Raw genomic sequence first — 12,249 nt, 5'->3', positions numbered from 1 at the left:
CTGGAGTTGCATACGTCAAAAATCCAAGGATTCAGGGAAACAAGAGAAAAAGGTGACAGCTATTATCAGCAGCCCGCGTATTCCATTGGACAGGTACGAAACCTTGCTTGTTTGTTCAGATTATATATACCCAATAAATACACGAAAACAGCGTTATCCGCACCAAGTAATTTACGCATGTAATGAAACATACACACACGCCCGCACACAAACTTTGATAAATAAAAATATGTAATCTATATCTACTTCTAAATTATAAATAGTGTGGCTTGTTAAGAGTTTTAACAAGTTCCTATACAGATTAAATTTATAACCAGTAATTGTATGTTGACGTTGCTTCAGGCCTAGTTTCGAAGCCATGATGCCTATTGCAAGATGACATTGCCAGGTGCCCCATAGCATGATTGCCTTCTACCGTTTTGACCCGTGATTCCAACATGATTTATGAAATATTTTGGATAACCTTATTGTGGTTTCTTTTATGCATTATTGAAGTACTTAGAAATATATTTATAAAATGATCATGATTCGTGTGAGATAATTGGAAAAAAAAGTATAACATGATTTAAACGTTTTATGAGACATAAGTTTTAATATTTTGACATTTCAAATAATCGTTAAACAAAGAGGTTCATGTTGTGTTTGCTATCGGTGAGAAGACATGAGGCTAAGTCCGAATGATAAAATGAAGATGAGCTGGTTTGTGTCTATAGTAAAGTTTTCCCACAAGAATTTCGTAATATTTTTTTCCTTAATGTAAGAGTCGGTTAATACCTTAAATAGTAGTATTAGTGTTTAGAATATTTTTTAAAAAAATCAGAGAGGAAATTCAACATAATGAAATGAAATATTATCACTATCAGTCAATCAATTTCTATTATAAAAACATGACAACTATACATGTTTCTCTGATAACAACTATGTTATTGGTTGCCATGCACATATCATGTTTTTGTCGAACATTTTGATAAGGATATAAGTGATTGGATTCAGTGAAGTGACATAAACAATCAAAATTTATTTACTTTTGTTGTGCCAAATCATCCAGTATTATGCCATATGCCCTAAGAATATTAAGCCCCTTGTCATTCTTTCCTGGCTAAATGGACTTATGGACTGCACAAAACCACTTAACACGGACGCATGAATGCCGAAAGCAATCACTGACCAAATCTGTACGCCTTCAATTTTTGAAAACTTGTCGAAGTACGTGGGGTGGGCTTGACTTGTTCCAAAGTGATGAGGAAATACAAAAATCTCCGGGAACTTGTTAATTTGCCAGAAACAGAGTTTACTCGAATTATGCGTTTGTTTTGATAAAACTTATCCCAAGTATAGTTTTTAACTAACAGTGCAACTATTGAGTTGATCGCAGGTACTTCTACCCAAACTGGAAACAATAATAATAGAAGACTTGCAAAACTTGGGAACAATATGGCACCCTGTCCTAACTCCGAATTGCATGGGTAGCTTTGAGACATTGAAAGTGAAAAAGTGTCAAAAAATTCAGCATATATTTCCAATATACATGAACGGAGTATTTGCAGCTCTACAGACGTTGAAGGTTAAAGACTGCAACTCAGTGCAGGAAATTTTCCAGTTGGGTGCTAAGGAAATGTTCAGTGGAGATGATAAAACACGGCTCAAGAATATAACCTTGCTTCGATTGCCGAAGCTGAAACAAATTTGGAGCACAGATTGCCAACCAAGTCTTCACTTTAAGAGTCTGCAAGTTGTGCGTGTTGAAGACTGTGGAGATTTAGATTACCTTTTTCCATTCTCCATAGCAAAGCACCTACCTCAACTTGAAGCAATTACAATAAAGAGTGCTGAAAAGATGAAGGAAATTGTTTCCAAGAGAGAAGAACCCTTAGATCATCTTGTCAAATTTGAGTTTAATCAGCTAACCTCAATCGTGCTTTGGAATTTACATGATTTGCAGGAATTTTGTGCTGGAAATCATAGTTTATCTTGTTCATCATTAAAAGAATTAGAGGTCTATTATTGTAAAAAATTGAAGCTGTTCAAGACACAAGGTACACGTAGCCAAGGAAGTCTTTCTCATGGTAATCTCTGTGTCTCAACGCAACAGCCTCTTTTCACCCTTGAAGAGGTAATGCTCGTATTTTAAAGAAAATAACTAATTAATCTTTTTATGTGTTTGTTTGTTTGTGAAGGGTGTGCCCAGGCATAATTGGGCTCCAGGAGAGGTCGCTAAATAGACTTAGGTCTATATTACTCATTAATGTCTCTATTTTTTAAGTTTTTGTAGTTGCAAAATCATTTATAAAATTTTTATCATGGTTGAGTAGTTTTTTTTGCCAAGTTAAGTAATTCTAACATATTACTTTCAATTGACAGTATTGCAAATCCATGCAATATATTTTGTAAAATGGCATTTTAATTTGAAAAAACTTCTCTCAGCAGCAACAACTATTACAGTATTAATTGCCAATATAATATCTTATAACAAATGCATGCAATTAGAATATAATATATTTTTATATGGTATAACAGTTCTATAGGAGTTTTAGGTTTTTTTGGGTCAAAACTTTCATCTATACCCTCACTTCAGAAAATAAAACAACACCGTCAACATCATAATATTCACTGAAGCTTAAATTTTCTTGTTAATATTAAAACAATTTTTCCAATATCTTTATTGTTAATTTTTATAATAATTTTTTTTCCTTTAACTTTATGCTAGTTACCAGTTACATTGACTGTAATCTAACACATTTTTTATTTGGACCATTTAGATCTGATTTGGATGTCTAGATTTATTTTTTATTTTTACTTTTTTAAAATAATATTTTAATGAGTATAGAATCTAAAATAAAGATAATCTCTTAACTATCATTTTAAAAAATATTTTTCATTTAAAAATAAAAAATAAAATTAAACTTAGACTATCCAAATCAGATGTGAATGGTTCAGATATGATGAGGCCGAAACTTGTTCTTCACACCCCTTCCCTTTTTATTGTGGCCTTTTATTGTGGGTTTTTTTATGCAAATCACACACACAGCAGAGCCTTCGAAAGAGTGGGGCTCTAGGCCGTTTCCTATCAGGCCTCACACTCTCCTAGGCTTCGTTGCCTTTTTGTTTTTAATATCTCAAACTCATTTTATAATATTTCTGTTGTTTCTAAAGTTCCCTTCAAACCTAAATATGATGCATGTTATGCAATTATATTCTTGAGTATGGTATTATTACTTATTGACTTACTGCTACATTGTTCGGAAATAAAGATTTAATGAACTCTCAAGGAGCACCATTGACTCCTGTAAATACTACTGTTAAAACATACCAAATGTTCCCCCTAGTGATCAACTCTTCTCCTTGGATGGCATAGGTGATTGACAACCTAGAGAGCTTAGGTCTAAACAATGAGGATGCTAGCATGGTATTTCAATCGCAAGTTCCAAGAAACCAACTCCCCAAACTCAACTTTCTACGGTTGTACGAATTAGATGATGCTCAAGCTACTTTTCCATATTGGTTTCTCCGAAATATATCTTCTCTTGAGTGGCTATTCATTCAAGACTATTCTTTCAAGGTGATATTCCCAGAAGAAAGGCCTCGAGATGAGAATGGAGAAATTGAGATTAAAACACAAATCAAGAAGTTGACACTGTATAAATTGAATGAACTCCAGCATATATGCAGAGAAGGATGCCAATTGGACCCGGTTCTTGACGTTCTAGAATACCTAGATGTGGATAAATGTTCCAATTTGAAGCACTTGGTGCCATCCTCGGTAACTTTGAATCACTTGACTCATTTAGAGGTGCAAAATTGCAGTGGGTTGATGTATTTAATTACCTCTGCAACTGCAAGAAGTCTGGTCAAGTTAACAACATTAAAGATAATTGAGTGTGATTCAGTTGAGCTAATCGTGGCAGAAGAGGAAGGGGAGAGTAGAAATGAAATTGCCTTCAACAGCCTAGAAGTTTTGGAACTTGACAGTTTGTCTAAACTCCAGATGTTCTGCTCTAGTAACTACTCCATGAAGCTTCCACTGTTGGAGAAACTTGTAATACGACGATGTCCAAGAATGACTAGCTTTTCTGGAAGGGAGACAAGTGCACCAATGCTTCGAAAGATACTGACAGATGAACAAGAGGGAATATGGTGTTGGAAGGTGATCTTACTAGAACAGTCAGCAAGATGTTCCAAGATATGGTATGTTTTGTTTTTTAATAACGGAAACTAATCAACATAATGAGGAATATCATGTATACGTAATATCCTCCAGTGGCAATTTCTCTTTACATAGTATGAAAGCTATTTGAAAATAATGGCAAATTTATTGTTCAATGTGATTTAATTTGATGTTTCTTGATATGGCTTGTTTTGATTGAAGGAAAAACATTTCTTGCAGACATGGAGAAAATTTAATCATTCTTTCTGTATGAACTCCATTTGATTTTCTTCTCATGAACAGAAAACGTCATTGCACAACATTTAGAAAAGCCGATTTTTATATTGTTTAGTTTGCATTGATTCCCTTCTATTTTCCACTTCCAAAGAGTGCGAGCACAAGCAGAGCATTGAGCTACGAGGAAGATGGAGCAGAATCAAAGGCTAACGAATTGATAATTCGGGAAGCAAGAAATACGCAAACACACTATTCCACATACAGGTACTGATTAAAACAGTCTTGTATTCCTCGTTTATTTGTAAATGATCGTTATACTGCTCAAATATTGGCTTTAATTTTGTTTTCTTACAGAGTCTAGTGGCTTTCTATATTACTGCTCTCTAGTTAAACTTATTTTATTATTGTTACAACCTCATATCTTATTCTATATTTATTTGTTTATATCTTAACACTCAAAAGATATATTCATCACCTAAAAGCAAAACTCAACCCACAGTCACTCAATCTTCACATACATTATACTAATATTTAAACTTTCCTTCCCTTCTCTAATGTGAATCCGATACTACACTCATTAGGACAGGGGGCTTTGGGTTCAAAAACCATCTCACTTATCAGCACAGCCAACAGCATCAACGATTCACACATATAACATTAAATTTTGCTCTTAGGAAGTTCAAACTATGCCAAACCATCCTCACCCGCAAGGACGTTTGCTTCTGCCTCAAAAGAAGTAGATTTCAATCGGCCCCTTCATTCCCAAATAGCAACCATTGAAGAAAATAGAGATGGGGGGAACGTTTAGGAGACTCACCCCGTTCTAAAACCAGTGCTGCATGTGGGTACCGTGCCCTCCTTCTTCCCCGATGTCCTCTGCCGCTTCTGTCTCACTCCGTGTCTCTGTTCTGTTCCGCTGTGTGAGTGAAGTGAGGAGCTATTGGATCAACCAATATCCACGCGAACCTAAAACTCATCTTCATTCTTAGACGGGGCACGTCTTAGGCTTCATACTATGGGCTTTAATATTAACCCAAAATCACTTTTGGGCTTGGGGTGATGAATTTGTTATTATTTTACCACCTTCATATTTATTAATTTATTTTTGCTGAAATTTGTACTGAAGAGATGAATGAGACCATTCAAATACCATTAGCTGACGCTGGTGAAAGCACATTAACTCATGCCTCCGTTCAAGAAACAGGTATATTATTCTGTGGTTTCTATTTGCCACAAATCATACTAATGAAGTATGATTTTTGTCTTACAATCTCCAAGTTACGATTTTTTTTTTGGGCCTTAATATGTCTTCTTGCTTCAACTGCTATGGGAATTGATCCCAAGCTTCAACTTTATTATTTTAGTTTGATTTGTAATAACTCATTAATGGAACAAGTTTGGATACTCATCACTCTTGGTGAGCTTCCAAACTTATCAAATCTGAGTTGTTTAGATCTGATATATTTTTTATTAATTGTTAAGCTTCTCTATTTCTTATTAATTGATATTTCAAGCTCTGTATCATGTAAATCAAAATACATTAAAAAATTGCATGATCCAAAAATATAATTCTAACAAGAATTTGACAGGTCAAACTATAAACTCCTATAATAGCTAAAAGTAGAGCAACTTTTTTTCCAATCATTTTTTAGAATGAAGAATTTATCCCCCAAAGTCTAAACGTCGTTTCCCCCCCTAAATTTCATTTGACTTTTTTATGTAGCTGTTGATCCATCTTCACAATGTTTGAAAGCCGTGACCTCATCAATAAAAAATGAAGGTATTGATCTTTGTTTTCAGTTTCTTGTTTCATGACATTTGGGTTTACTCTACTCTCTAGCTTAATTATTGAATAAGTTCTTTTGATTATGAGTGAGCTAAAATCTAATAGAAGAAGAAGACGGCACAAATAATTTAGGTGGTAATATATTTAATCAAGCCACAAATTCTAAAATTATTGGCAGCAAAAAAGTAATGAATTTTTCCTTTTTTTTCATTAGATGGAACTAATTTACTTTTATTTTTGCAAATTAGTGTCATTTGGTTTACAAAGTTTTATTTTTTACCCCAAAAAATTTGTGTAGCTCTTCCAAATCAAGAGATGTATGATATTAGCGTTGAAAGGCCATTGGTTCAATCAACCAAAATTGCTCTAAGCACCACCGCAGTTCATGATGCAGGTACTTACTACTTGTATTCTTTTGTAGACTATATAGTATGCATATCAAATGATGTAAAATATGGCTGTAATATGTAAATGACTCCACCGTATAGTACTTCTGGTTTATTAATTTCTTTTATGAATTGGAATGCACTAGATGGATCACAGGGTTTGCAGATTCATCCAAGTGAAAATTTGCTCGTTCAAGACGCAGCATCTATTATGAATGACGACGAAGAAAGTAATATTGCTTTTCTGAGGAATTAATTTTATTTATCTTTTCCAAAATTATTGTGTTGTTTTGTTTTTTTTCCTTTGTTTTTCTCTCAAAAATAAACTTGGTTGTTTATATATTGGGACTGAAGCGATGCATGAAACCATCCAAAAACTATCGGTTCAAAATGCTAAAGACATGTTAATCCCTGTCTCAGTTCAGGACATAGGTATGATTACTGTATTTTAGCCATTTTGGAAGGAAAAAAAATCTGTAATTTGTCAATATCTTCTGATTTTTTCCCCTTTTTGGTTTGTTTTACTTATTTTGTGTAGCTACTGGGAGTCATGTGACGCAAGAGAGTATTGATAAGCCCTTCATTCAAGCTACACAAACTGCATGGGACATTACCATAATACAGGAGAAAGGTTTAATTTAATGAATCTGGTTTTATTCTCTCAAAATTCACCATAACTTTTATTAAAACTTATTTGTCATATATGTGTGTGTATATATTAAGAGTTATAGAAGTATTTGGATATAATAATTCTGACTTTTATTGTATTAATTAAAATCAAGTAGAAGAATCATACGACTCAGATATTCACCTTGCTAAGAACCTGTTCAACCAGACCATAACTTCTATGGCTGCAGACTACAAAAAAGGTAATGATTTTTTTCTTTACTTTTTGAAGAGGAAAATTATTTCACTTTTGCCAAAATCTTATGTAATTCTATTTTCTAATTTCTCTGAGAAATTATTTTTCCAGTTGTTGGGACTCAAGAGGGGAAAGAATCCAAGATTAGGTTCCCAATTCATGATGATCAAAATGTATTGAGTCCTACCGTGCTATATGAAACAGGTATTATTATCATGTTATTTTGTAGTCCCTAAGTTTTGGCGAAGATCAAACACTACCTGTAGAAGCTTTTTTTTTTTTTTTTTGTGCAAGCTCTAATGCAATACTTGCCATTAGCTGAGGCTCGTGAAAGCACATTAACCCATACCTCAGTTCAAGAAACAGGCATATTAATCTTATTCTGTGATTCTTACTTGCCATAAATCATACTAATGAAGTGCTTTATCACATTGTGTGCCGTGACTTTTTTCTATAGCACTCTTTGACATATTTTATGACGTGAACTTTTTACTGTGTGGACGGAACATAATAAAAAGCAGTTTAATCTTTCAGAAGAAAAAAATTTACTTTTAATTTTCCTTTCGCCCCTAGAATCTTGAGTTATTTTCTGCTCAATGATTTTTTTTTTTTAACTTACTGGTTTAGCTCTTCAAATTCAAGATGAAACCATTGAGAGGCCCTTGGTTCAAGGTACAGGTCAAGGAAGATTAATTCCTGGCATAGTTCAGAACACAGGTTCTAATCTTATGTTTTCTATTGAAGTACAATATTATTATGTTTTAGAACATTGTTCAGTTGAGTTGGCCTTGGTTATTGTATTCTTTTGATTAACTAATAATTTATTTTTATTTTAACTAATCTACTGGAAAAATTACATTCAGATGGTATTGGGAATCAGGAGATGCCCCAGACCTTAGAGAACGCCTTAGCTCCTATTGCTTAAAATACACTAAGCTCTTCCATCATTGACAATATGATTTTTGTTTTACAATCTCCAAGTTACGATTTTTTTGCCTTAATATGTCTTCTTATTATGTTTCAAATGCTAATTGCTCCCCAGCTTCAACTCTATTATTTTAGTTTGATTTGCTACCTTATTTAGTGACATTTAATAACCCATTAATGGAATGAGTTTGGATGTCCACCAAGAGTAATGAGCATCCAAACTCATCAAATCTGAACCATTTAGATCTTGTGTGTTTCCTATTAATTGTTAAGCCACTCTATTACTTATTAATTGATACCTCAAGCTCTATACCATGTAAATCAAAATACATTTTAAAAAAATTACTTGATCCAAAAATATACTTCTAAGAAGAATTTGACCAGTCAAACTATAGACTTGTATAGTAGCTAAAAGGAGAGCAAGTAACTATTTTTTCCTATCTTTTTTTAGAATGAAGAATTTGTCCCCCGAAATATAAATCATCCTTTTTTCTAAATTTCATTTGACTTGTTTACGTAGCTGTTGATCCACCTTCACAAGCTTTAGAAGCCGTGACCTCATCAATCGAAAATAAAGGTATTGATTTTTCTTTTCAGTTAATTCTTGTATCATGACATTTGGGTTTAATATACTCTCCGGCTTAATTATTGAATATAAGTTTTTTGTATTATGAGTGAGCTAAAATCTAATAGAAAAAGAAGAAGGCACAAATATCTAAGTGGTAATATATTTAACCACGCCACAACAACTTCAGTAGAAAAGTAATCAATTTTTCCCTTTTGGCATTAGATAGAACTAATTTACTTGTACTTTTGAAAATTAGTGTCATTTTGTTTAGAGAGTTTTATAATTGTGTAGCTCTTCAAAATCAACGGATGCATGATGAGATCAGCGTTGAAAGGCCATCGGTTCAATCAACCAAAATTGCTCTAAGCACTACCACAGTTTTTGATGCAGGTACTTGTATTCTTTTGTAGGCTACATGATACGCATCAAACGATGTAAAATTGCTGTAGCAAGTAAATGACTCCATTATAGTGCTTTCTGATTTATTAATTTGTTTTATGAACTGGAATGCACTAGATGGATCACAGGGTTTACAACTTCGTCCAAAAGAAAATTTGCTCGTCCAGGACACAGCATCTATTATGAATGATGACAAAGAAAGTAATATTGCTTTTCTAAGGAATTAATTTTGTTTATCTTTTTGCAGAATTTGTGTTATTATATTTGTTTCTCTGTTTTTCTCTAAAAAATAATCTTGATTGTTTAGATAATGGGACTAAAGAGATGCATGAAACCATTCAAAGACCGTTGATTCAAAATGCTAAATACATATTAATCCCCGGCTCAATTCAGAACATAGGTATGATTACTGCATTTTATCGTTTTGTAAGGAAAAAATATTTATTTTGCCAAAATATTCTCAGTTATTTTTTTTCTTTTTGGTTTGTTTTACTCATTTATGTAGCTACTGGGACTCATGTGACAAATGAGAGCATTGATAAATCCTCCATTCAAGCTACACAAAATGCGCGGGACATTACCATAATGCAGGAGAAAGGTATGATTTAATAATAGTTTTTTTGTCTCCAAATTTGCCATAACTATTCTGTAACTTATTTGTTATACTAAAAGTTATAACAGAAGTCTTTGGATAATGATTCTAACTTTTTACTATATTCATTGAAATCAACTAGTTGAATCCCATGATTCAAATATCCATTTTGGTAAGAATTTGTTGAACCAGGCCATAACTTCTATGAATGCAGATTGCAAAAAAAGTAATGGGGTTTTTTCACTTATTATATAGAAAATTATTTCAATTTTCACAAAATCTTGTCATTCTATTTTCTAATTTCTCTTAAGAAATTATTTTTTCAGCTATTGGGACACAAGAAACATATGAATTCCGTAGGAGTTGATATCATGCTATCTCCAATCCGAATATTAAAAAAATATTTAAATTAATTATTTATAATAAATAAGTGTTGCCTTTTCTAAAACATTTTTGCTAATCATGGATAGAAATTAGGACCAAATTGAATGCCAAACTAGTTCTTATATTAAAGACAGGAAGTAGTATTATTTGTAGCTTCCAAGTTGTCATAAAAGATCAAATGCTGTACCAAAAAAAAAAAAAAAGATCAAATGCTTGTAGAAGCCCCCCCCCCCAAAAAAAAGGTTTTGATACTTCAGGTACCGTTTTCAAGATTCTACTTTATTTTAGCTCTCTTTTGTATACAAATATCTTCTTTTTACAAATAAATTAATTTTTTTTTTCTAATGCTGGAAAATCAGATGCAAAAATTACTTTTGAAACAACTTATACTGTCAAACATCAAACTCTGCAATGGCTGAAAGTAGAGCGTGTAAGACGTTTAAAATTACTTTTGAAAACGACTTATACTGTCAAACATCAAACTCTGTAATGGCTGAAAGTAAAGCATGCAAGACGTTTTCTTTTAGAAGAAGGAAAATAACTTTTCCCCCCCCCCCTCTTCAAAGCCTTGAATGATTCTATTTCCTGGTTTTAATTTCCTTTTAATTACTTATTTAACCAGATATAATTGATTCAACCCCTTCCCAAGCTTCAAAAGCTCCGTCTTCATCAACGACACCAGTAGCAGATATTTGCCGCAGTAGCTTTAAGGAGTTGGGCATTTCCGCAGAGTTGCTGCCTTATTTGGAGGCTGGGGTGAAGCGGCATCCTCAAGTCCTTAACTGGCTCAACACAGGGCAACGAACAGTATTTGTTTCCTCCTCCTGTTCCTTCTTCGCTGACGTGACTCGTATTTTGAGGACCACTCAGAGAGGCAAATTGACAGAAGATAATCGAAACTACATTCGAAAGTGCTGCATCATCTTAGAAGTGGCTGGCTTTGATGCTTCATGGCTGAGTTACGTAAATAAATGCATTGAGGAATGTAGCGATACAGAAGACATGAAGAGGAACGTTGAGGAGACTATAGGCCAAGCTTCCAATCTCGAAGCTCAGCTTGACACCATCAAGAAGGGGTTAGCTTCTGTAAAAGAGTCTTTAGTGTCGTTGCTTGGCGAGGCTAATAGGCTGGACGACTTCATTGAATCCTGAAGTTTGTGTGCACTCTCTTAGAGCTACCTGCTTGGACGTTTTCTTTTTCTGCACTATGTATTTAATTTTATATGCTACTTTTGTGGTCTGTCTACTGCATAATATTTTAGGTAATGCCATAATATCGCAGCAGATATTGGCCATGCTATATCCGTCTCAGGGTACTGTTTTAATTATATGGCTTTGGATTGCAGTGTGGGAGACTAATTCCTAGTCATTATAAAGGGAAAGAACATATTGAGCATTTACTATCCTCGGTACTTAATATTATATTTTGTTTAACTTTTATTTAGGTCCTAAACGTAAAATCCCAATCTACTTTGTTTCATATATTTATCCATTTTTTAAAGGTATCGTTGTAATAATAGTAGTTCTAGCCAATACATTTAATTAATAAAATATTTTAAGAAAAACAATACTTATTTATTATTATTTCTGGTCCGTAATATAAGACCTTAGTTGACTTTTATTTTGATCCTAAATATAAGAATCAAATTCATTTTATCTTTTATATTTATCTTTTTTTTTAAGATAATCCTTTAAATAATAATAGTTCTAGGCAATAAACTTAATTAATAAGGATATTTTAGGAAAGAGAACATTTATTTATTACAAATAATTAATTTAACTTATTTTCTTAATCTTCTCAAATTAGTCAACTAGTTCCTATATTTAGGACCAGAGGTGGTATAAATAATTAACTTAATTAGTTTCTTTAATCTATTTAAATTAGTCAATTAGTTTTTATATTAACGACAGGAGGTAATATTACCTTTACTGCTCAATAACTTCAAAGAATTTGGCTTGGTTCC

General features: G+C 33.0%; 2 protein-coding genes and 1 long non-coding RNA gene across 3 annotated transcripts; all 3 read left to right on the top strand.

The window, feature by feature from the left end:
* The first annotated feature begins 1,528 nt into the window (after window positions 1-1,528).
* On the top strand, window positions 1,529-3,876 carry LOC114737240 (uncharacterized). Its single transcript, XM_028925156.1, has 3 exons — window positions 1,529-2,113; window positions 3,356-3,760; window positions 3,805-3,876. Exons 1-3 carry the CDS (start codon window positions 1,529-1,531, stop codon window positions 3,874-3,876), a joined length of 1,062 nt encoding a protein of 353 aa, XP_028780989.1.
* Window positions 3,877-5,410: 1,534 nt separating this feature from the next.
* LOC114737238 (uncharacterized) lies at window positions 5,411-8,340 on the top strand. Its single transcript, XM_028925155.1, has 8 exons — window positions 5,411-5,585; window positions 6,466-6,561; window positions 6,700-6,783; window positions 7,092-7,184; window positions 7,339-7,422; window positions 7,542-7,619; window positions 8,043-8,132; window positions 8,279-8,340. Exons 1-8 carry the CDS (start codon window positions 5,510-5,512, stop codon window positions 8,338-8,340), a joined length of 663 nt encoding a protein of 220 aa, XP_028780988.1. The 5' UTR covers window positions 5,411-5,509.
* Window positions 8,341-8,807: 467 nt separating this feature from the next.
* Window positions 8,808-9,582, top strand: LOC114737254 (uncharacterized). Its single transcript, XR_003739408.1, has 3 exons — window positions 8,808-8,919; window positions 9,202-9,300; window positions 9,427-9,582. It is a non-coding gene; the product is annotated as an uncharacterized LOC114737254 (long non-coding RNA).
* Window positions 9,583-12,249: the final 2,667 nt, after the last annotated feature.

This window comes from Neltuma alba, unplaced genomic scaffold, assembly GCF_004799145.2.
Source record: "Neltuma alba isolate B1F8T4 unplaced genomic scaffold, ASM479914v2 tig00013419_pilon, whole genome shotgun sequence".
Classification (NCBI taxonomy): domain Eukaryota; kingdom Viridiplantae; phylum Streptophyta; class Magnoliopsida; order Fabales; family Fabaceae; genus Neltuma; species Neltuma alba.
Note: the sequence above shows the minus strand (reverse complement) of the source record. Positions and strands in the feature narration are given on the sequence as shown.